The sequence below is a fragment of the Orcinus orca genome, chromosome 8, assembly GCF_937001465.1.
Source record: "Orcinus orca chromosome 8, mOrcOrc1.1, whole genome shotgun sequence".
Lineage (NCBI taxonomy): Eukaryota > Metazoa > Chordata > Mammalia > Artiodactyla > Delphinidae > Orcinus > Orcinus orca.
The window spans coordinates 106,557,547-106,579,569 of record NC_064566.1 but is presented as its reverse complement, the minus strand read 5'-3'; the positions used below and the strand labels follow the sequence as shown (position 1 = coordinate 106,579,569).

The window sequence follows — 22,023 nt, the reverse complement described above, 5'->3', positions numbered from 1 at the left end:
CGGATATTAGGCAGATTTTAAATGTTTACAATTTTCGCATGTGATAAATGAAAATGACAAAGAATAACAGATCCAAGAAAGATGATACTTCAGTTAGAAAACACTAGACGGGGACTAACCACCTAGTACTGGCTGCCACACAACCACGAAAGAGCGCGAGCCTGGACAGACTCCACACGGAAACTCCACGGAGCAAATAACATGGACACAGGTGCTGGCTTTGTTTATGTGGGATTTTATTTATTTCTCATCCCCTAAAATTGGAGCTGCTATCATCATGTGCTCCTGCGTTCTGATTAGTTCCTGCAGGCACTCAAGCTCCTAAATCAGTCTTTTCTCACTCCTTGCTCCTTCTCCAGTTTCTTTTTTTTTTGCAGTACGCGGGCCTCTCACTGTTGTGGCCTCTCCCGTTGCGGAGCACAGGCTCCGGACGCACAGGCTCAGTGGCCATGGCTCACGGGCCCAGCCGCTCCGCGGCATGTGGGATCCTCCCGGACTGGGGCACGAACCCGTGTCCCCTGCATCGGCAGGCGGACTCTCGACCACTGCGCCACCAGGGAAGCCCTTTCTCCAGTTTTGAGGCCGCTCCTCCTCACCCTGTTCTTCCTTTACTAGGTCACTGACACTTGCTGATTCCTCTGCCTAGAATGTGATTCCTGCTGATCCCTGCAGGGCTGTCCCCACTATCATGCCCTGGGCCACCCTACAAATGCCCCTGTCCCTACACCCCAGGTCATCCTGCCCCTTACCCATATTTAACTTTTCACCACGCAGCACACTGTTTGTCTCCTTATTTGTGTACTGGCAGCTGGTACCCATTAGGCACAGTTGTGCAGGTTGTGCCCTGATCAAGAGCCCCAGGTGGAGGGGGTTGAATTCCTGCAGGTCTGTCTCTCCAAACAGGAGCCCTAGTGAATGAGTCAGGCTGGAGGAAGGGCACCTGTTCCTAAGTGGTCTGTGCAAGTTGCAGGCTGAGAGAAGATGACGTTCATTCACTGCGTGCAATCTGCAGCCCCGTCTCCCTTTGTAAAGATAGCTCTGTGGGGAGAGGAACTGGGGCCTAGAACAGTGCCTGGCCCGTACAAGATGCGCAGTCAGCGGTGCCGAAGCGAAACATGGATACAGTACAGATACAGGAAGCTCCTATCATGTGCCAGGCACCGTGGATCATCCTGAAACAACAAGGAGAACCAAAAGATCCCACTCCCCGTACCACAAAATCGTGGAACACAGCCACGTTACATCCTGCTCTCTCTGCATGGCCTCTGTTCCCTGAGGACCCACCCACACAAGGCCTTTCCCTCCTCCCTTTCCTCTTTCCCCAGAGCCGCAGGTGATGGCCCCACCACCTGACTGCTCTTCTGAAATCTGCCCTTTGACAGTGGTTTCTCTCCTTTTTCTTCAATATTTTAAAGACCAAGGCTACAAATCATCCCATCTGTCTCTTTTCTGTGTGTCAGTTAAAACACTGCATGTTAGAATATCTCTAGCACAAAAGGTTACACTAAATAAGACACCTCCAGCCATTAATGAGCAATTTGTCATCTAAGAGGTATTTTCACTAATTATAGCATGTCTGGAATTGTAGCCATTATGGACATGTGCTAATTTACTTCAAGGTAGAACTCTTCTTTGTCACTGGTTTCCACGTACTTGTAGAGTACAGCACATTTTTACTTGGTTCAGAGATGTAAGACTGAAGCAAATGGAAATCAAACACTTGAGGCTTCAGTTTGAAAAGGCCACAGTTCCCCCTTTCAGACACATGCAAAAGCCACCAAAAGCCTCGCCAAGAAACTTTAATAAGTGCTTAAGTTTGGATTAAAAAAAATCTGTATATTTCTATGCAGCTGAGATCAGACAATATGCATTATACTAGTTGTACTGGATTAGACAGGGTTATGCTAGCTACCGTAACAAATAAACTCCAGAATCGCAGAAGCTTATCACAAAGGAAGTATATTTTAGTGCATTTTTCCTTCACGCAATAATCTAAGGAACGAGGTTGCTGGTCCGCTGGCAGGGCGGGGGCCGAAGCCCTCTCTGCGCGGACATGCAGTAACTCCGCTCACAGAACGTCTGCCAGATGGGACACGGTTTCCAAGGTAATTTGGGGCATCAACTTCCAGATGGCGTAAGGAGAAGGGGCCTGAAGTGTCTCACACGGGAGCTTTTCAGGGGCCAATCCAACAGAACTTTTGCTCACCTTCCTTTGGGTAGAACTCTGTCACGTGTCCACACCTAAATTCAAAAGAGGCTGGGAAATGCGACTGGGAAAAGCTTTGGGCCAGGAGGTGGATAAACAACTTACATATTTTTGAACAGCTAAGAATCTCTTCGTCAGGTGTAAGGAACTGAACAGAGCAGAATGGATCCTGTTCTCATTCCCCACATGGGAAACGGGGGCTGGGCACGGTGATTTTCTTAGCAGCATCCCATGGTGGGTTGGGACAGAGCCAGGACTAAAACTCAGGTCACCCTAGGGGAATTCCCTGGTGGTCCAGTGGTTAGGACTCTGCGCTCTCACTGCCGTGGGTGCAGGTTCAATCCCCGGTTGGGGAACTAAGATCCCAAAGGCAAGCGGCACGGCCGAAAAAAAAAAAAAAACTCAGATCACCCTAGCCTTAGACCACTGCTCACATTCCAAAAACAATGAAACTCACCAAGACTTTTCAACATCTTTCTCTACCAAGATGCCCCTGGAGCTGCAGAATCTGCACCAACCATCGCCAGCCTGGGCTCCGGTGCCCATATTCCTGTTCCACGTGTCTCTGGGCAGTGGCCCCAGGATCATGAGACACAGCAGCACGATTTGCCCACGGCAGATACATTTCACGCTCTGTCCTTCCCCAGCTGTAAAACGCTAATACTTCCTGAGTGCTGGGCGCTGCTCTAAACGCCCCATATTTCACTCCTGGATCACTATTCCTATTATTAGTTCCCTGAAACAATGACAAATTGAGGCCCAGGGAGGTCAATCAAGGTGCCAAAGGTCACACACTTGCAAAATGGCAGAACCAGGATTGGAACCCAGAGAGAGGTTTCGCCCTAGACCCTGTGCTCAATCATTGTGCTCTACAGCCTTAAGGTAAAATTCCCTTCATCGAGAAAGTTTCAAATAAAATAATGGACATTGAATACTGTGTCAAATTTCAGGCTCACAGGCTGATTTCTGCCTACCTGCCTTTTCCTTCCCTCCCCCCAAGTTCATGGGCCTTAAGCTAGAAACTAATCCCGATTTTCAAGTGTTTATTAGATTTTCCATAAAACCGCTTGTGAAAGTGGAAATGTAAAGGTCCTTTAGATTCCGCATGTGCAGACTTTATGAAGTATGTCACCCTGTCCCGTGATTCCCTCCACAAGGCCTGTCCTACTCGCTGTCCTAGAAGACAAGGCTGGATCACACACACCCCATCTGAGCTCTGTGTATGAACCCCCAAACCTAGACCAATAAAGAGCTACCCCTGAGCTTCCTGTTTCCAATAAAAGATAGTTTTCACTATTAGCAGCTTACTGTTATTCCTAATGAACTTTTCATTCGCTCGAAAAATACTCCTTGATATACGCCACGTTCCAGGCAGTCATTTAGCCACTGTAAATGAGAGCAATGAAGTCAGTGGCCTTGGGGATCTTACATTTTAGTGGAAGAGGCAAGAAATAAGTATCAGATAAATAAACAACAGAATTTCCTAAGTGTTAAGGGCTATGGAGAAAGCTGAAGCTACGTAAGGGGACGGAGTGATGTAGGGCTGGGGTATGGCTATTTCAAACAGCATGGTCTGGAAGGTCCTCTCTGAGGATGGGATATTGGAGCAGACACATGAATGGCACGAAGGAGCCATCACACAACATTAGCAGGTCCTGGGAGAGGAAGGAGCATGTCCTCAGCAAGAATGGACTCGGTGGGTTCAAGAAGGACAGGGAAGCTCAGTGAGCTACATTCTCGTGAGCAGGACAGGACAGAAGGTGTCTGATAGGCAGGCGGACACCAGTAATAAAGCCTTTTATGTGCATTTCATTCTAAATATAACTGGAAGCCACTGTAGGGCTTTGAACACAGTGATGTGATTTGGTTTATGTTCTGGAATGACAACTTGGTCTACCAGGCGCAGATGGACTCTGGGAGAGCAGACGTGGTGGAAATGGGAAGACCAGATGAGATGCCACGGGAACAGTCTTGGAAAGGGTGGATGGCAGCTTTGACTAGAGAGATTGTGTTCCAGATGGTGAAAATGGTCCGCTTCAAGATGCATCTTTTTTTTTAAAAAAAAAACAAATTTATTTATTTATTTTTGGCGGCGTCGGGTCTTCCCTGCTGCACGCGGGCTTCTCATTGCGGTGGCTTCTCTTGCTGCGGACCATGGACTCTAGGCATGCGGGCTTTAGCAGTTGCGGCTCGCGGGCTCAGCAGTTGTGGCTGCGTACTCTTGAGCGCAGGCTCATTAGTTGTGGCGCACAGGCTTAGTTGCTCCGTGGCATGTGGGATTTTCCCAGACCAGAGCTCGAACCCGTGTCCCCTGCATTGGCAGGCGGATTCTTAAGCACTGAGCCACAAGGTAAGTCCCAGGATCTATCTTAAAAGTAAAGACACACAGGATTTATTGATGGACTAGATGTAGCATAAGAGACAAAGAAAAAATATATCTATGAGGCTTTTGGACAGAGTAGCTGGATGAATGGTGGTGTCTATGCCCAAGATGGGGACAGATGGAGGGAATCAAGTTAGTGGTGGCTGGCAATGGGTTACATGGAGCTGGTATCAAGAACACCGCTTGGGAGGCAGAGCTTGAAACACGTGAGTCATAAAAGTGGATTTGAAGATTAACACTAGGATGTACAGCCTGGAGCTCCAGAGTGAAGGAGACTGGTCAGGATAGAGAGTAGAAAACTGCCGCAGGAAAGGGCTGAGGGTACATGGTGTGTGATTCAGCGTAACTGGGGATTCTGAGAGATGGGAAAGGAAATGTCCTGAAGCCACAGTAAGTAATGAGGAGAACATCTCTCCAGCTTTCAGGCCTCATGGCAACAAGGACACAGGAGAGAAGCAGCCATGCTGATCGGACTCTAGGAGTGCAAATGATCCAGGGAACAGCCAAGTCTCAGATGAAGCAAAAGCTGAGAGGAACATTCAGAGAGGAGGGAGGGGACACAGGGATTTCGCTGGTGACAGGTCATAGAGGCCAGAGGGTAATAAAAAGTTTCAGAAGATGACAGAGAGTTTTGCAACTGGGTCAGATTATCGATTGTACAGGACCCTATGACAATAAGAATCAAAAAATGATGCATAGTCTGGTAGATCTTTGACTTCTGAGGTGGCTAATAAGATAACTGAAAAGTAAGATGCAATAGGGTTTGTCCAGACGGTCTATTAGGAAAAAGAGAGTAATCAATTCTAACTGCATTCCTACTCTGGGTCAGCCTCCTAGACATCTGTGAGGAGTCTGGGAGCTGATGACTGGGGGAGGAACAGTCATACCAGGAGCATCGTACACAGATATTATTTAAGCAATCTCTTTATAACACCCATGTGTATCAGTTTCTGGGTTTGTTACAACAGAGCATTACAATATGCATGGCTTGAAACAACAGAAATGTACTGTCTCACATTTCAGGGGGCCGGAAGTCTGAAATCAAGGTGCTGCAAGGAACATTCCCTATGAAACCTGTAGGAGAGGATCCCTCCCTGCATCTTCCTAGCTCTGGTGCTTCACGGGCAACCTCTGGCACTCCTTGGCTTGCAGCCTCATTGCTCGAATGTCTCTGTCATCACATGGTTTTCTCCCTGTGTGTCAACTGTGTCTCCGCAGGTCATCTTCTTATCAGGACACCAATTGTATTGCATTGGGGTCCCACCCTACTCTGGTGTGAATGCATCTGAATAACTAGTTACATCTGCAATGAACCTATTTCCAAATAAGGTCACATTCTGAGGTACTGGATGTGAGGACTTCAACAGATCTTTTTTTTTTTTGGGCGGGGGGTGCGGGTCAGGAGGGGAGTGATGCAATTCAACTCACAACACTGAAGTACTGCTTTTTCCAGTTTTCATGTATAACTTGTGCACCAAATAAAAAATAATGTGCATGTATTTTTTTCTTTCTTCCTCGTGGGTTCTGACCAGTTAGAATTGTTTTAGATTGAGCTTTCCTGACGAGTAAATGTGTCCAAAGATGATTATTCTGAGCGCACTTTTCCCCTCATCCACTACATTGTAGCCTGTTTGAAAGCCACAGAAGATCAAGAAATTATTTTCACACAAACATATCGTCCTTTCCTCTATGCGGCCAGCAAAGCTTTATCTGAAGGTTGATGTCAGTTTTGTCATTTTCCATCAGCCTGGTGGTTGATGCTGTTTTCATTAAAAATTCTATTATTTAAAAAAAAATCCATCAGCAAGATTGCAAGATTAATTCATATGTACTTTGTACAAGACAAATCTAACCTCTCAAAAGGTTTCTAAGCCAAAACATCTCACACTGACAAAGCAGCAAGTTGGCCAAATTCACCCAAATAAACCCAAATAACTCAACCATGTGAATCAATGAGATTTGGGGAAAACGGATCATGAACAACTGAGACCGCTATATATAATTTAAACTACTTCAAGCCCCATGGCACACGGCTGCAGGGAGAAGGATTGTTCCTGTAGTTCCGTCAGCAAATTCCGAGATCGGTTTCTCATGGCAGACACACTGGTCTTGCCCCAGAACTGCACGGGAGAAAAATGACCAAATGCAGAGAGGCCCCCTTTTCTCTTGTCACCATTGCCGTGGAAGTCCTGAGCCGGCCTCTCAGTGAACAGGTGAGAACGAGGGGAAATGCAATCACAGGGCTGCAAAGCTGGAGGGGCTTAACCTCCCCCAACAGTCGATGGCATCCCTAGCCTGGCTTTCCCAGCTGACTCCAGTGGACTTGTCATGGAAGAACCAGTCTTCCAAGGAAAAAAGGTCTACAAATCCTAAATCTATGCATGAACTCCTGACCCCATTATCTGCGTCGGATAACCTGGCTCCATAGAACATTCCATATGTTTGTTGTTGTTGTTTTTTTTTATCTCATAGGAAATTCATCTTCAGAGCCATGAACTGTCATAACTTTCTATGCAACAATCTTGTGATGAAACATAAAGGAATACCTTTCTCCTCACTCCCTCTCTGATATAAAATAGCTCAAGAAATTATTTGAACAGAAGAAGATTCCTAGGCTCTAAGCAGATGTGTAGGAGAAACACACAGAGAAGTATAATTAGACATGGATCGAGAGGCATTCCTCTCCTCATAGACCTTCCAGAAGCCAGACACAGTACATCTATCAAAGTGTTGCCACATGGGTGTTTAAGCTACAATAGGTTATAGGGAAAACTGCTAAATGTGTTGCTATTATACACACACACACACACACACGTATACACATGTGTGTACATTTGTACACATGGAAAGAAAGAGACTAATTATATAATTATAGACAAAGCTTTGTGTACACCGTTTCATTTTAACCCCAAACGATCCTTTGAGGTAGGTAGTAAATGTCCTCTTTATGTGGAAGAATTTGTAAAACTTGCCCAAGAGAACACAGAGAAAGTACTTGAGTCCGAGTTAGCGGCACCCTGTCTTCCAGTCCGTTTTCTCTCTGGCACGCCACTCCCGCTGGAATATGAGTTAGGAAGGTCTGGTTTGCTGAAGAGCTTTGTCTCCTTCAATTGCACTCATGTGAAACATTCCTACTGCTTCCTCCCTGCCTTTGGCTCACAAGTGCAATTTGAAATTGCATCCTAAACCCAACCAAGTCTTGATTTCCTAACAACACTATTATTTGACCATCTGTGTGATGTTAATGGTATTATTTATCTATTACACCAGGAACCCATCAACCTGCTCCCAAGGAAGCAAAATGATCTCAAATCATGCAAAAATAAAGTTGCGTTTTACCCATCAGTGGAGACTTTGAACTTAAGAGAATAAATGTGCCATTCATATTAATTATCATTTGTTCAGGCTTCCCCAGGAGAGATGCCAACGGTCCTATTCCTAGCGCAACAAAGAAGGAAATTTATGGGTGAAGGTGTCACCTACCCTGCCTCGCACTGCTAGGGCCACCAGAGAGACTGGCTTGTGGGCCTCAGAGAAGTGTGCTTCCACCTCAATGTGTGCAGTATCCCACTCCAAAGAGATACATGGTAATTCTGAGGAATTATTAACTCCCTGTGAGAGGGTCCAAGATTGCTGATATCTGAAGCAAACGGGTGGAAGAAGAACCACCCATTTGGATAAAATTCTGACTTGAACAATGTACGAAGATTCTATGATCCTCTGATGCGAAGGGACCTCGAGAGGCCAGCTGGGTCATTCCCTGTGTCCCCATCGTGCCACAGACCACACCACACCTGACCCACTCCCATACCCAATTCCTAAAATACCTCAAGAAAGGAGGTTCTTGTGCCCCAGAACAAGGAAGGACCACGAAACGCACTCGGTTTCTGGGAAGAGAAGAAGCTGGCAATGAAGAAAAGAAGGAACAGAATGAGGAAAGCCCTTCGGTACGAAAAGAGAATGAGCTTAGTATTCAGACAAAGCTGGTTCTCAGCCCCAGGCACATTCACCATCCAACGACGTGATCTGGGAAGTGGCTCACTCTGCCTTCCAGTGCTTTGCTTTAGTGATCTGTGAAACTGGAATAATAACTGTCTCCACCTCATGGAGCATCTATGAGCATTCAACAGGTCTGTGCTGGTAGAGTGGTCAGTGCCTGTCTGACACATGGTAAACAGAGCTGTCCCACCCAGCCAGAGGCAGAACTGATAAAGGCTAAGAGGGCCAGTTCTAGTAGCAGAGGGAAGCAGCAGTTAGGAGACAGCGTGATGACATACGTCAGCCAGTTCTGTCAAAGGCGCCCACAGTCAGTAGGATGCTTTTGCACTTAGTAGGACAAGGTGACCCTGTCTCAGGCACAGGTAGCCCTAGGCCAGGGCTCACCGCTGCGTGACGCAGTGTGGCTGGATGTCAGCTCCTTCTCACCCTTGCAGGAAGCCCCCTTTGTGGGAGACTGATTATCACTAGCCTCATTAGCTGAAAAACCAGGTGGTTGAACTCCCTGGGCTCTGCAATCCTTTCAAACTCAAAAGAAAAGAGAAGCATTCCTGCAAAGCACCGAACCTTGCAGGTGAGGAGTGCTGGAGAACCGGGCTGCCCCTCTCCTGTTAAGTTCTTTAGGTTCTCCTGGCAACTGGCATCGCCCTTTCTCCCGGTGCCCCACGCTCGACTGGGTGTTCAGTTTTGCCATTTTAGTTTCTGGCTCCTCAACAGGCTGTGTGTGCTTCCAGGAGCCTCCCTCCACAGCCCCATCTGTCCATGCTCTTCTGAGACCCGGTCCACCCAGTGGATGCCTGGCAAGCCCCAGAGGTGAGCAAACAGGGGTCCATCCCGGTAGGGGCCAAAGCAGCCAGAGCAGTGCACGCTTCCTGAGCAGCACTGCTGCTCTGAACAAGTTAACGCAGAAACAACAGATCCACAGTTACATGACCAGACACCCACTGACAGCAGACCCCAAACAGAAAGAAGGATGGGCAGAGACGCACAGAAGGGTGTGCCTCTCTTCATCTTGAAAATGCTAATTTCCCTGAGGTCTACCTGGGGTTGAGTACATCATCAGAGAGTAGCATTTCTTCAAAGGCTGAAGGACTGGATAGGGGAGTGACCTGGCAGAAAAATGGCGTACGTTATGGGTGCAGCTATGAAGTAACAGACAATGGACACAGACCATCTGTGTCCTGGACGGAAAGACACCGGCTCAATTACTGACGTGTGTCTGTAACCTCCACCAGAGCAACGTCACACCCAACGTCGCATGACCCAGACACAAAGGACAGTGAGCCAGGAACACATCCGGGGCAAGGACAACACAAGACAACTCAGGAAAAAAGGGCAGAGAGGGCAAGGAGAAGATGGTGATCGCAGGCACTCCTTCCTTCCTTCACTCATGCAACAGCTATTTACTGAGCATCTTGTGTCTGCCAGACACTACAAAGAATAAGACCAAGAAGGCACTCATCCTCAAGGAACGTACAACCCAGTTGGGAAAGACAGATCGGGAGCAACTAACCAAACAAATGAATGGGAAAATCTCAGATACAGATGATCGCTCTGAAGAAATAATCCAGGATGATATGTCAGCGTGCGGCTGGTGGAAGTGGTAGGGGGTCACTTTGATTTGGGTGTCAGGAACAGCGTCAGGGAGGGGGTTCCACCTGAGCTAAGGCCACAATGATGAAGAGCTGCCCATGGGAAGATCTGGAGGAGGGGTACCTCCACAGCGGGGGCCATGCATGGGAAGGCTCTGTAGCAAGAGTACGTTTTCTGTGTTCACAAAACAGGAGGAAGGTCAGGATGTCTACGGCAGAGTGAGTGAAGGAAAGAGGGGGACCCGCACTCAGAGTTTATTAGCACAAGCCCTGGTCCAAGTCATGCCCTAGGAACTAGGGACAGAAACCTGAAGAGGGTGGAGTTGTGGCCTCAAGAGGCCATGGAGCAGCTGGAGAGACTAACAGAGAATCCGTCAGCTTCGAAAGCGAAATGCTAAATGCTTTCCATGATATGAATTACATGCCACAGTCCCCTACAGCTGGAAGGGGCCCCCATGGCTTTTCTCAAGTATGGAAACCGCATTGTTCTCTGTTATTCCGTGGAACTGCTATACCGAAACCCAACTTCCTTCTTGTGCATTTCTCAGACCTTTTATTTTTAACTCATAGTTTTTAAAAAAGCACTTAGCAGATGACCCCCAAGGAAACAACTCACTTTACTGGTTGTGGCCTTATTTGGGGAATCCATGAAAACATGAAATACATCCATCAAAGTTGTCCAGTGACATGCTGACATTTAGTGACAGTCTCTAATTAATGAGACCCACGCGCCGGGCCTCTCAGGCTCTCCTGCCCCCATCAGAGCAATGCAGCCCACCCACTGGGAGAGAGGGCGCTCTTCTCTGACCACCGGAAGACCACCCACCCACGCGATGATGGGCACATCTGCCTCCACGGCTGATGACCTCTTCAACCTCTGCGTCCACAGCCTGGCCTTTTGAGTTGGACCCAAGGCCCTGGGGTGAGACGCCTCAGCCTCGAGCCTTTCCACAACCAACACCCAGCTCATGCCCTTCGTGTAAGAACCACTCCACACATCTTAGTGGTGGAGCCCAGCTGTATAGAGGCTAGGGGATACTTCTGTTTGGTTTTCAGTCATCTCATCTGTTCAGTAAACATGTGGGAGCACACGGTGCTCAGGGCATCACAGGGCAGGATCCCCGCTTCCAAGAGCTAGCAGCTCCCCATCCACGTGGAGAAGGAAAACAGAGAGATAAACAACATTGCAAGACAGGGTGTGAGACAAAATGAGCGGAGAGACGACGCCAAGTCTCCGCAAGGAGTCGCGAGAACACAGAATGCCGTGGGGAAAGCTCGCCCTGCAAAAAGCCAGGGAGTCAGCATTCCAGCTCGGCCACGTGCTAACTTGTGTGATTTTAGGTAAATCCCCCTCTCCAGGCCTCAGCATCCTCATCTATAAAACAGACATAATTTAGTCTATTTCAGAGAGCTGCTGTGAGGATTAATTGTAACGAACCAATAACTGATAGTACCATTCATCATTCCACATTATTATTACTACTCCTCGTAACCTGGCTTCCAAAATTCCTAGCTGTGCAACCTTAATCAAATTATGTAAACTCAGTTTTCTCAACTGTAAAATGGGATAATCATAGCACCTACAACCAGAGGGGTTGTATTAGGGTTAAATGTTAATGTTATGAGGTTGGATGATGGGTGAGATAGTGTGTAAAACCCTTAGAATACTCCCTAAGACATAGTGAGTACTGGAGAAACTTCAGTTCATGTTATTATTATTGCATATTCTATTTTATGAAACCTCACCCTTTTTAAAAAAAATATGCATACAGACTACTGGCAGGAGGGCAGAAAGACTAGGAGACTGCAAATCGTCTGTAATTCTACTCAGACTGTGGATGCCGTATTAGGTGAAAGGCTTCCCGATATGTCTACAAGCATCATTAGTGTTCACTGGAGGAAATAAAACATTCTAAAAAGTTTCCTCACATTAGAATCTGCTGCTGAAGCATTCGTTCTTTGGGAACTGCAAAAGATCCTCAAAAAATGAAACTGGTGAGAACAAAGCAGAATCAAACGAAATTAGAGCAAAAAAGTCCTCTGCTGGTTGAGACGAAAACTACAAGCATGAACCTCAGGGTCACCTGCGGTGAGAGGGAGAGGGTGGTTCTCAGGGCAGAGCAGGGACGGCTGTGGTCTGTGTAGCTTGGTCACATGCTGAACGAAAAAGAAAGAGGTGAGGATGGGAGGAAGGAAGGAAGGAAGGAAGGAAGGGAGGGAGGGAGGAAAGAAAGAAGGAAGGGGAGGGAAGACAAAAGAAGGAAGAGACGACCCACATACACACAATAAAAGCAAAAGGGAAATAAATAACCCAGAGCCCTGAACCACTCGACTGTTGCAACCTGGAATCGGGTTATGTGCAAATTTAGCAATTTCTATGCAAACAAAATACATTCTGAAATTCCTACTTGCTTCTTTGCACACAGCATCACAAAATGCAGAGCCTGTGTTTGAGGGTTTAAGGGTTTCCGCTCCACAGAAGTGCAGCCCAACACGGGGCCCCTCCTTGTCTAGTGCAGGAGGGCCTGGGGAGGACGATGGCCATCCTGTGGAGGCTTGAGCGCCATCTGCACGGTCCACCTGCTGCCCCGCTCACATCCTACATTAGGCCCATGGCCAACAGGTTGGTGTCATGCAGATCCCAGCTCCTCTAATCCCTGCCCTGTAGGGCTCCCTCCACTGGGAGGGTCTTCCTCCTACCTGTCGGGAAGACAGTCAATCTCAGTGGCTGGCCCTGGACGTCAGGAGATGTTCCAGGAGGGCCTTTTTATGCCAGGGCTGGGCTGAAAAAGCCCCACCATATCCCACTCCCTCCATCTACAACCAGTCAAGCCCAGTGAGTCTACAGCATATGTGACAATGCAAACAAACGTGAGGGCACGAGAGACAAGGAGAGGGGCCTGGAGTGAGTCAGGAAGAGGCATGGTAGCAAAGACAAAGAAAGAGAAGCCAGCCAGTACACGATAACGCAATTTTTCAGAGGAGCTGCTCCAGGCCCCAGCTGAGCACCTGACAGATCCAGCAGAGTCCTCATTCTCATGAGCCTGGGGACGGCCCTCTGAAGACCAGATCCCTCCCTGCCCAAGTCCCCTCACTGTTCCTATGATACGGCGGCTACGTCTGTCAAGGCCCCATGGCTACTTCTTTATCCCCAAATCTCTACAGAGCTGACCGCCTTCCTCCTTCTCCTTGAAAGTACCTTCCCATCCGTTTCTAAAATGTTCTCAGTAGGAGACTGTCTCCATCTTGTTTCTTGAGGGCTATATCTTGCAGCCACGGGTTAGGGAAAAGGGGGCATCCAGGGGACACTAAATGTCATCGACTACATTGCTTAGAGGTTTGTTTTTGTTTTTCTTTCTAAATAGTCTGAAATCAGGGCATATTTCAAGTTTCCATGAATCTTTTATAAAGCAGATACACAGTTATTTCAGGTGTGAGGTGTGAGGCAGTTAGACATTCAACCTTTGCTCAAAATAGTCCCTAACTCAGGGCGCAGTGGAAGAGGTGGGTTTCCGGAACCAGTGAGTACCCTAGGGGCATGAGCGCTAGCTCGCCAGAGACAAAGGAGCATGGGTGCTTGCAGACTATGACAGGCCCTTAAATCACACGCTTCCTTTGGCAATGTCCTGACAAGTCAGCTCTGTAACCCAGTGTCCCTTTTGCAACATTTTCTATCCCATGGGTATTGCCTTACGTGCACCATCCATAAACCTTAGAACAGTCACAAAAGGTGTAAAAGAGTGAGCACCAACACCAAGGTTCTCTCTCCAAGAATCTTCACGTACAAAGGATGGGAATACTGCCATCCTGCCTTACAGTCCGCTCAATGGCCCAGGCTGGAAAACTTTATTTAAGCAGGCATACATTCTTCCCATGGATCTTCTTAACTTCTACCTCCAGCTGACTCTCATAAAATTCCAGAGTTAAGACCTCCCATTGCAATCACTAATTCTGTGTTGCCCTTCTGAGAGTGGTATGTTTGCAGACACTGGAAACTGAGTGAGCATTTCAGGAGGCCGGGGGGAAAGGGAGACAGATTCACCCTACCTTACTCAAAACATAGTCAAGATTCTTCTTCTCCTTCTCCAATTCCTGTCAGCCTTAACCCCAGACGTCAAGCAGGACCCAAGCCAACACTGAGACCCAGTTTCCATTTGGGAGATGAGTTTTGAATATATTGCTTTAGTGGACAGCACAGTTAACCAAAGTAAACGATCTTTTCCACAGACGAATCACACTCATATCCATGGCTTCAATCTCAGAAAGCCATATTCAGACAGAGAAAGCACGTCCCTCTGGCTACCAGCTCGGGGCATGAAGACACCCCAGGAAAGCTCAGACACAGTCAGACCCAGGACAAAACAGCAGCTCTGCCAGCGTACAGGAGCGGGGCTGGCAACACCCCGTGGCACAGGCAGAGTGACGGCATTCACAGAAAGCCAGACCCGGCCTTTGGGACTCATTAACGCCAGAGGAGACGGTTCACGCCGAGCCCCAGCCAGGCCCCCAGTCACCACGGCCACTGGTTTCAGGTACAGACAGTGCTCAGGCCGCTGGCCTCCATCTCAGAGACCCCCTGGCCCAGCCTCCCCTCCTGCTTACCAAGTCCTGAGCCTAGGAGGCCAGTTTGGGGGAAACAGCTCATCTCTGGAACCTCTGAGCGTTTCCCTGTGACCACCACCTTTCCGGGGCAGAGCACCCAGCTCAGCCATGAATTGTGCAGCCCAGGGAAGCAGCGACCTCCCCGCCAGCAGCTGCAGAAAACACACCTGCACCTCTATCCCTCTCCCCCCATCCCCTACACAAATCACTGTCGATTCAGAGAAGAATGGCGGCTCCCTACCTGAGGGTGGCGCTCTCCCCCTGCCGGACCGTCACGTTGTCCATAGCTTTGGGGAAGGTGGCATCTCCGCTGCGCACGGGCACTCCTGTGGGTACAAGGAACAGCAGCCTGAGAGACACGACCACGAGGCACTTCCAGGGCAGGAACAGGTACCCACAGACCCCCATCCTCGACGGCCACAACTTCCCAGAACTCCGGCAGCCGCTCGGCACACGCCCCCTGGGCGCGCACAGGAAGTGGGTGGGGTGGGGTTTGGCGGAGGAGCGAGCACGGGGCCCCGGAGGCGCGGGCAGGAGAAAAGCGCGCAGACTCCTCCAAGTCTAGTGTTCCTCCCCAAAACCAGCCTCAGCGCTCCAGTCTCGGAGAAGCGGTTTCCACGGAGAACATCCAAAGGGGGCTCCCTCGGTGCTGCTTCAGCCGGGAAGGTGGCGGAGAGAGGCGAAGCGCAAAGACAGGTGCAAAGGTGCGGACGCGTCTCAGGAGCCCCTTCCTCCCGTTAACAGCTCAGGAATGGCACTTTGGAGAGGAGTAAGCACTTTGGTACCAAAAGGGGACACGGAGTGGGTTAGATCCGGCTACCCAGAGATGGTCTGAATTCCTCAGTTCCAACAAGGGCAAATCCAACACTTTCTTTTTAAGTTTCAGAGGCAGGGTAGCCAGCAGGAAACAGTCTGTAACAATAGCAGAGCCGGAAAGTGGAACACGCGGGAGACGCAGGGGTGAGCCAGGAGGAGAGGCTACGCCGGGCTTCGCGCGATCCGGACCGGGGATGCTGCAGCAGCCGCCTCGGTCAACTTCGTCCGAGACCAAATGCGCGCTGCAGCCTCCGCGATGCGGCCGGTCTCGGCTGGGCGGTCTCCGCGGCGGCGGCTGAGGCGGGAGCGCACGGCGGCGGACGCTCGCTCGCTCGCTCGCTGGGGAAGGCGAGGGGCTGCCGGCCCCGGAGCCGCGAGGACGCCACGCTCAGCGGCCGCCCCCGGCCTCCGCGCCGCGGGCCTCCCGGGAGCAGCCCCGACGCGCGCGGGCCCAGACCGCCGGGGTTGTCATGGCAGCAGCTCCATCACTGACCGCAGCTCTCCGCCGTGCAGGCGCCGAGCGAGCTGGCGGACCGCGCGCATCCCGGCGGGCGGCGGGAGCGGGGCGCAGGCGCCCACCTTAACCCCCGCCGCGCCGCGCCGCGCCGCGGCCGCAGGAGCTCAGGCGAGGAGTTTAACCACTTCCCCCCTTGAAGAGCTGTCACTTCCAAATTAAGAAGAAATGCAAAGTTACTACACAGCCTCAATAAGCCCAAGACGTCTTAATAAGGGTCACAAACTAATTAACTAGGAAAAGAAAACTCTGCAGCATGCATGCGTGCACCTTTAAAATTATCAGATTAATACATTAGCATTTAGAGTAAATTTAAAGTGTTGGGAGGACGTTTTAGAATCATCTCATTTTTATTCAACAGGCAACGCCCACCCCACCGCCACCCCCCAAAAGCTACTTCAAACACCATTCTAAATAGAGATCTTCCATATATAAAACAAATGCAAAATCACAGAAGCCTCTTAGTGTGCGAAACTGGCAAAACCGCATCAAAATTTTGGTCAAGTTCAGACACTGACTTACATTCTTTATTCTTGTTTTGTCGACATTAAAAGATGTTAGCCCTGCAAAGTGCTCACTCAGATGAATGAGTGTGAGCCCCTGGCTTTATTGATACAGAGGGTTCCCAGGTGTCCTGGGCTTCACACTCCTGCGGAGCTGATTTCATCTTAAGAGGTGTGTTTTTCAAATTCTGGAAACCCAGGGAAAAATTGCATTGGCCTCAGTTGCTGTCACTTCTCCTCTCTGGCTGCCGTGGGTCCCTCTGTGCCTACATCTGCATGTTTCCTCTCACTTCAGCTCTGATGGAACGCAGTTCCTTCCAGCCTGGGCCTGGCTCCTGAGGGAGGGGGGAAGCCCAGAGCGGCACAGCCCACCCCACGTGCTAACACCAACATGTTCTCTGCTCAGGGACTCCTGTCTGAGCTCCCTGCACTGACCCAGATTCTCCCTGGGGACAGAGAGGAAGCAGCCGTGGCTCTGTTTTTCCCCTAGACTCTCTCTCAAATCCAACCAGGAAGCTCTTTTTTAAAACAACTGTTAAATAACAACAACAACAACAAATGTTCTTCCGAAAAGCCATCCAGCCACCACCAAAGAGACTGAATGATCCTAAGTGAATCGCTGTAACCGTAAGGGTCCTGGTGCCATGAGAGTGCATGCATCTTTCAACTGGTCTCCCCACTTACGTGCAGATAAAACACGGGTGAGTGACGCACGGGCATCTCACTCATCGTGCCCCGGTCACTCCAACTGCCCTGGGTTGGAAGGGATGGAGGAGGGTGTGCAGATGTGGAAGCCACGCTCCAAGGTAACAAAGAAAGACTGAGGAGGCATGGCTTCCTCTTTTAACAGGTGACCCGAGAGTGTACAACAATGTAAAGTCAAGCAACTCACACTGGAGATTTCAATTAATCCATCATTTCGCCCATTTTCCCCTCGTCTCCTCTATTGACTTTTACAATATTAAATTCTCAGGGAAATCCATCGCTACTTTTGTCCAGTGGGAACCAAAGAAAAAATCAATTGTCAACTTATGACCACAAAGAATGACTTTACTATCAAGAAAAACAAAAATGATGTCTTCAGGGTGCAGGAGGTTTTGTTTATGCTTTTGAAAGAACAGGAGGAGAATTTACCTATTTTAGTACCAATCCGTTCTGACAAGTCCCTACTTTACCTTCACTTTGCAATGGGAGTTGTGGAAGTAGGAAGTTGCATGATTTCACCAAGTTAAGATATTATATGAGCAGATGTCAGGTGTGAGGTCATGACTGCTGACCTCAGCCTGCTGAATTTGGGGTTCTCCTTATGCAGAGGCCAAGGAATTACCTGTAATCATCCACATCCATTTTAAGTACCACTCGGCTCCCCTCCAAAACTCCTCTTTGTAAACACGTCCCACCACCACAAGTGGAAACAAACACCAGCAGTGGAGAAGGAAGGGGGACTCGTTCTGGGCTTTGGAGTCATTTCCCTCCAGGCTTGAGAATGGCAGGGATGAGTCCTTTCATGATCAATTCTCACCCTGGCTCTTGCATCTAATTCCCAGGTAGGTACAAATGAGCATTAGTTTTTGCATCTAGGAATGTGGGTAATGACAACAACAGGCCTTCCCGAGGGGCCTACATACATGATTAACTCTACAGTAAAATACTTCGAAATCCACTTAAGGTGAAAGATGCTTTATTAATACATTTTGCCTGCCACTGCTTCATTATTATAGCTGGGCGGAAAAATAACTCTTCTTACAGGCTCTGGAAGATGTTCAGTTTATACCAGTCTGCATGCGGTTGATCTAAGACGCTCACACCATCTTTGTCTCTGGCGGGGGAAGGGAGAGTGGTGAGCTGCAGCCTCCCAACCTGGCCGGCAGAAAACCCAGCAGAGATCAGGTAACGCTCAGGCTGGACAAAGAAAAGCCACTGGCAACCTCACAGCTGCTTTGTGGACCCAGGGATCCAAACTTTATTCAAAAATGGAAGTTTAGAAATTGGTGAGAGGTCAGAGATGCCCGCACAATTAACAAGGCAGAATCCATTTTATTGAAACTGCTGATTGAAGTGGTTTGACTAGATGAAGATCAAAATCACATGTCAACTCCCTTCTCATCCCCTAATCCCTAAATATAACCAAACACTTAGTGGCTTATCTTATATCCCGTCTCTTGCTTCATAAAAACTGCTGGATTTATTTTGTTTTTCCCAGCATATCCGAGTTAATGAAAAAGGAATGACAGTCAGAGCAATTTCATTATTTGTGTTCTTTATAGACATAACTTCCTTTCTACCTCCTGGAAAGCAGATTCCTAACGAGCGCCCACCTCCACTTTCTCCCCATCCCCCCCCTGCTGTCTCCCTCTCCATCCTCCGTTCCCTCCTGCATACACATATAGTGTACACATAAATCAACTTGTCATAGCTTGTCTCCACGCTGGCAGCTGTAATTGCTGCAGGTTATAAAAATATCTATAGGACAATGCCTTTCAAGCTCGCAGGCATGCACACACACACACAGACACACACGTGCACACACACACACAGACACACACACACATGCACACACTGCCTGAGCAAAAGAAAACAATCATATTCCCTTTAATAATCCTGGGACTGCAAAGGACAGGGTGCAGAGGAGCTTGCTGGGTAGACTCTGGAGGGCTGGCAGGTAGAGGAGGACGCAGGGCTAGACGGAGACTCGGGGCGGCAGCAGCCCCTCCTCACTAAAGCAGGGCTGGAAAAGGGAAGAATTGCCAATGAAAGGGAAATTGTTTCAGCTGTTGCTTTTGTTTTTCTCTGCGTTACCTACAGCAAGCTGGGGTTGGCTAAAGAGCAGTGAATGTTCTACACACACGAGAGCCCGAAAGAAGAGCTCTAGCCTGAGACATGCCAGTGCCGCTTCTTCTCTAAAAAGGTGAAAGGCCCCCCTCTCCTGGTAGAGATTCCAAATAGGAGCACAGGCGAGAAGATGCGACACGCAGGGCAGTTAGAGCAGCGTGGCACCCAACAGACCTCGCAAGTTTTAATCAGGAAAGGCGGTGTCCGTCTGGCTCAAGAGACGGCTCTAGGGGAGTAGGGAAGGGCCGGACTCTGGAAAGGTACCTGCTATTCTTTCCTCCTATGTGAATATAGGGTCAAAATGAACTCATTGTTCACCCGGGCTAGAGTCTGGTGTTGTTAGGATTTCAGCAGGGAGAGCCAAAGAGCAACTTGAGGATGAGGAAGAAGCGTCCAGAGAGAAGAAAGAGACCAGGAATAGAGAGAATTCAGGAGCATGGGAAGAAAAGGCAAAGGTGAGGCTGCCCGTGGACTTTGAAAGGTACATAAAGAGGAGGGGTGATCAGCAGAAAAGTTGGCAGGTAGACAAAGAAGTAAAGAAAAGCAGGGCAAATGATCAAAGTCAAAGTACCATCAAAGCAAAGGCCAGGTACCCAAAGGGGAGCATCGCAAGAGCCAGGGGTCTTTAGAGAAGCATCTCTCCATATCTAGGTTTGCGGTCATAATAAGACCCTGGATTCCCAGAATCACAGAATGATATGGTCAGAGGGGACATTGAAAGATGTATAACCCACTCATTTCATAAGTGGGAGGAGTGAACCCAGGAGAGAGGATCCATTATCATAGGAATAAAGTTAACAACTCATAAATCAGGACTAGAGCTCGGGGCTGATGGCCCCTGCTCCTGTGTTCTCTCCACTATACCTGGCAGGTAAGGACACTGCTTAAGGGCCAAATGACAAAATATCTCCTTTGGCTGCTATATCTGCAGCAAGAGAGAGAACCACAGAAGCGGTTACATTAACACAGAAGTGTTAACATTGCTGCCCAGTACTGATGCCTCTGGGCATCCAGTTATTCAGCTGAATTCAATGTCAGCCATTAAACTTCGACAAGCAGAGTTTGAGTGCCTCCTGTGAGCCAGGAACTGTTGGAAGTTAGAGATACAAAGAAGAAAGACATTGCCCTGCCCTCGATTTGCTTACAATCTAGTGCTATTGGGGTTGTCAATGGTTCTATTTGCATTTACATCCAGGAAAGTTGAAGTTGTAATGAACTCAACCCAGTGCTTCCTGGAAGCCCCTAAGAACATTCTTGTTGCCAAGAACAACAGGCTGGGATGTGCCTCCCCTGTTGGGAACAGTTGATTTCCAGGCACTGTGTGTCCAGGGTTCCAGGCACTGACCATGGTTTCCTAAGATTCATTTAAAGAGGCATGGGGGGAGGGACGGCGGGATATTCTCAAGGATTTAAAAATATAGGGAAGAAATTCATCTACTCAACAAACACGTTTTCAGTGCACAATAAATGTCAGCTATGTGCTAGGTGGTGGATCCCAGTGGTGGGCAAGAGAGACAAAAACAAAATCCATTGTGCGTCTAACACTGGCAGGGGAGACAGACATTAAAGCAAGAACTTTACAAAACTGTAGATACGATGCTGATAAGCACCGTGAGGAACTGGAAGAACATACATGATAGAAGTTTCTCTGGGAATCAGGACAATCAGGAGACGCTTCCCTAAGGAAATGACTTTAAACTGGGACTTAATAGCGAGAAGGAGTCGACCGGGCAGATGGTGTGGGCGAGAATCTAGTTGCAGACAGGATGGGATGTATACGACCGGGGACAGCAAGGAGCCTGGGATGAAGCTGCCTTTTATATTCACAGACTGTGCTCTGTTAAACTAAGAGTGGGGACGTCTGAAGTGCTCTGATTGGAAAGCTCTAACTGCTCCCTCATCCTGTGTTCACGCATTCATTGATCCATTCAGTGCTATTTATCAATTAAGAATGACCAGGGGCTTTGGACTCAGACAGACCAGAAGTCAGACGTCATCTCCTCCATCACTAGCTGTGTGACCTTAGGGCAATAACCTTGTTTGTGAAATAGTGATAAGAATGGTACATAGCACAGAGGGTGGTGTGAGGATGCTATGAGACTCTTGACGGACACAGGTGAGCACAGGGCCTCTGCATGGGGACTGCACGGAGGCCAGCGCGTGTGCTTCCCTCCTTCGGAAGGGGTCTAGGTGTGATATTTGTCCCGAGAACCCAAGAGCAGCCCTCTGAGTGCCAGACCTATGAACACCATCCCTGTGCACGTCCTGAGGGGCTTCATCCCAGGGACAGAACAGAAACATCACGCTGAGATGTGGTCAGAAAGGGAAGTAGCTTAGCCTTCAAACCAGGGCAGGAAGAAGGTGACCCTGCAGTTCCCACCCCAGTGTCTTGAAAAGCACACAGGATCCAGGCCTGTGGGAAACAGCCTGAGCTTGAGAAAGAGGATGGGGCTTCCTCTCTGTGCGGCAGCCTGGGAACTTTTGTCTGCCATGCTCCCATATATACCTGAAAAGTGGACAAACAACCTGAGGAAAAGACAAGACGCCTCCATCTCAGCGGTAAATGAGCAGCGCCTCTG

The 22,023-nt window shown here is 48.9% G+C and overlaps 1 protein-coding gene across 7 annotated transcripts in view; it reads right to left on the bottom strand.

Moving 5' to 3' along the window:
- Positions 1-22,023, bottom strand: part of NTM (neurotrimin) — a 942,656-nt gene that overhangs the window by 389,465 nt on the left and 531,168 nt on the right. For 4 of the 7 annotated variants that reach the window (XM_049714324.1, XM_004280497.3, XM_004280499.3 and 1 more), the window contains one exon: positions 15,021-15,105. In XM_049714324.1, the coding sequence (XP_049570281.1) occupies positions 15,021-15,105 (85 nt within the window). Of the gene's footprint in view, positions 1-14,779; positions 14,934-15,020; positions 16,062-16,631; positions 16,897-22,023 lie in introns of those variants that run through there. The other 3 variants (XM_049714327.1, XM_049714325.1, XM_049714326.1) reach the window with 3 other exon arrangements.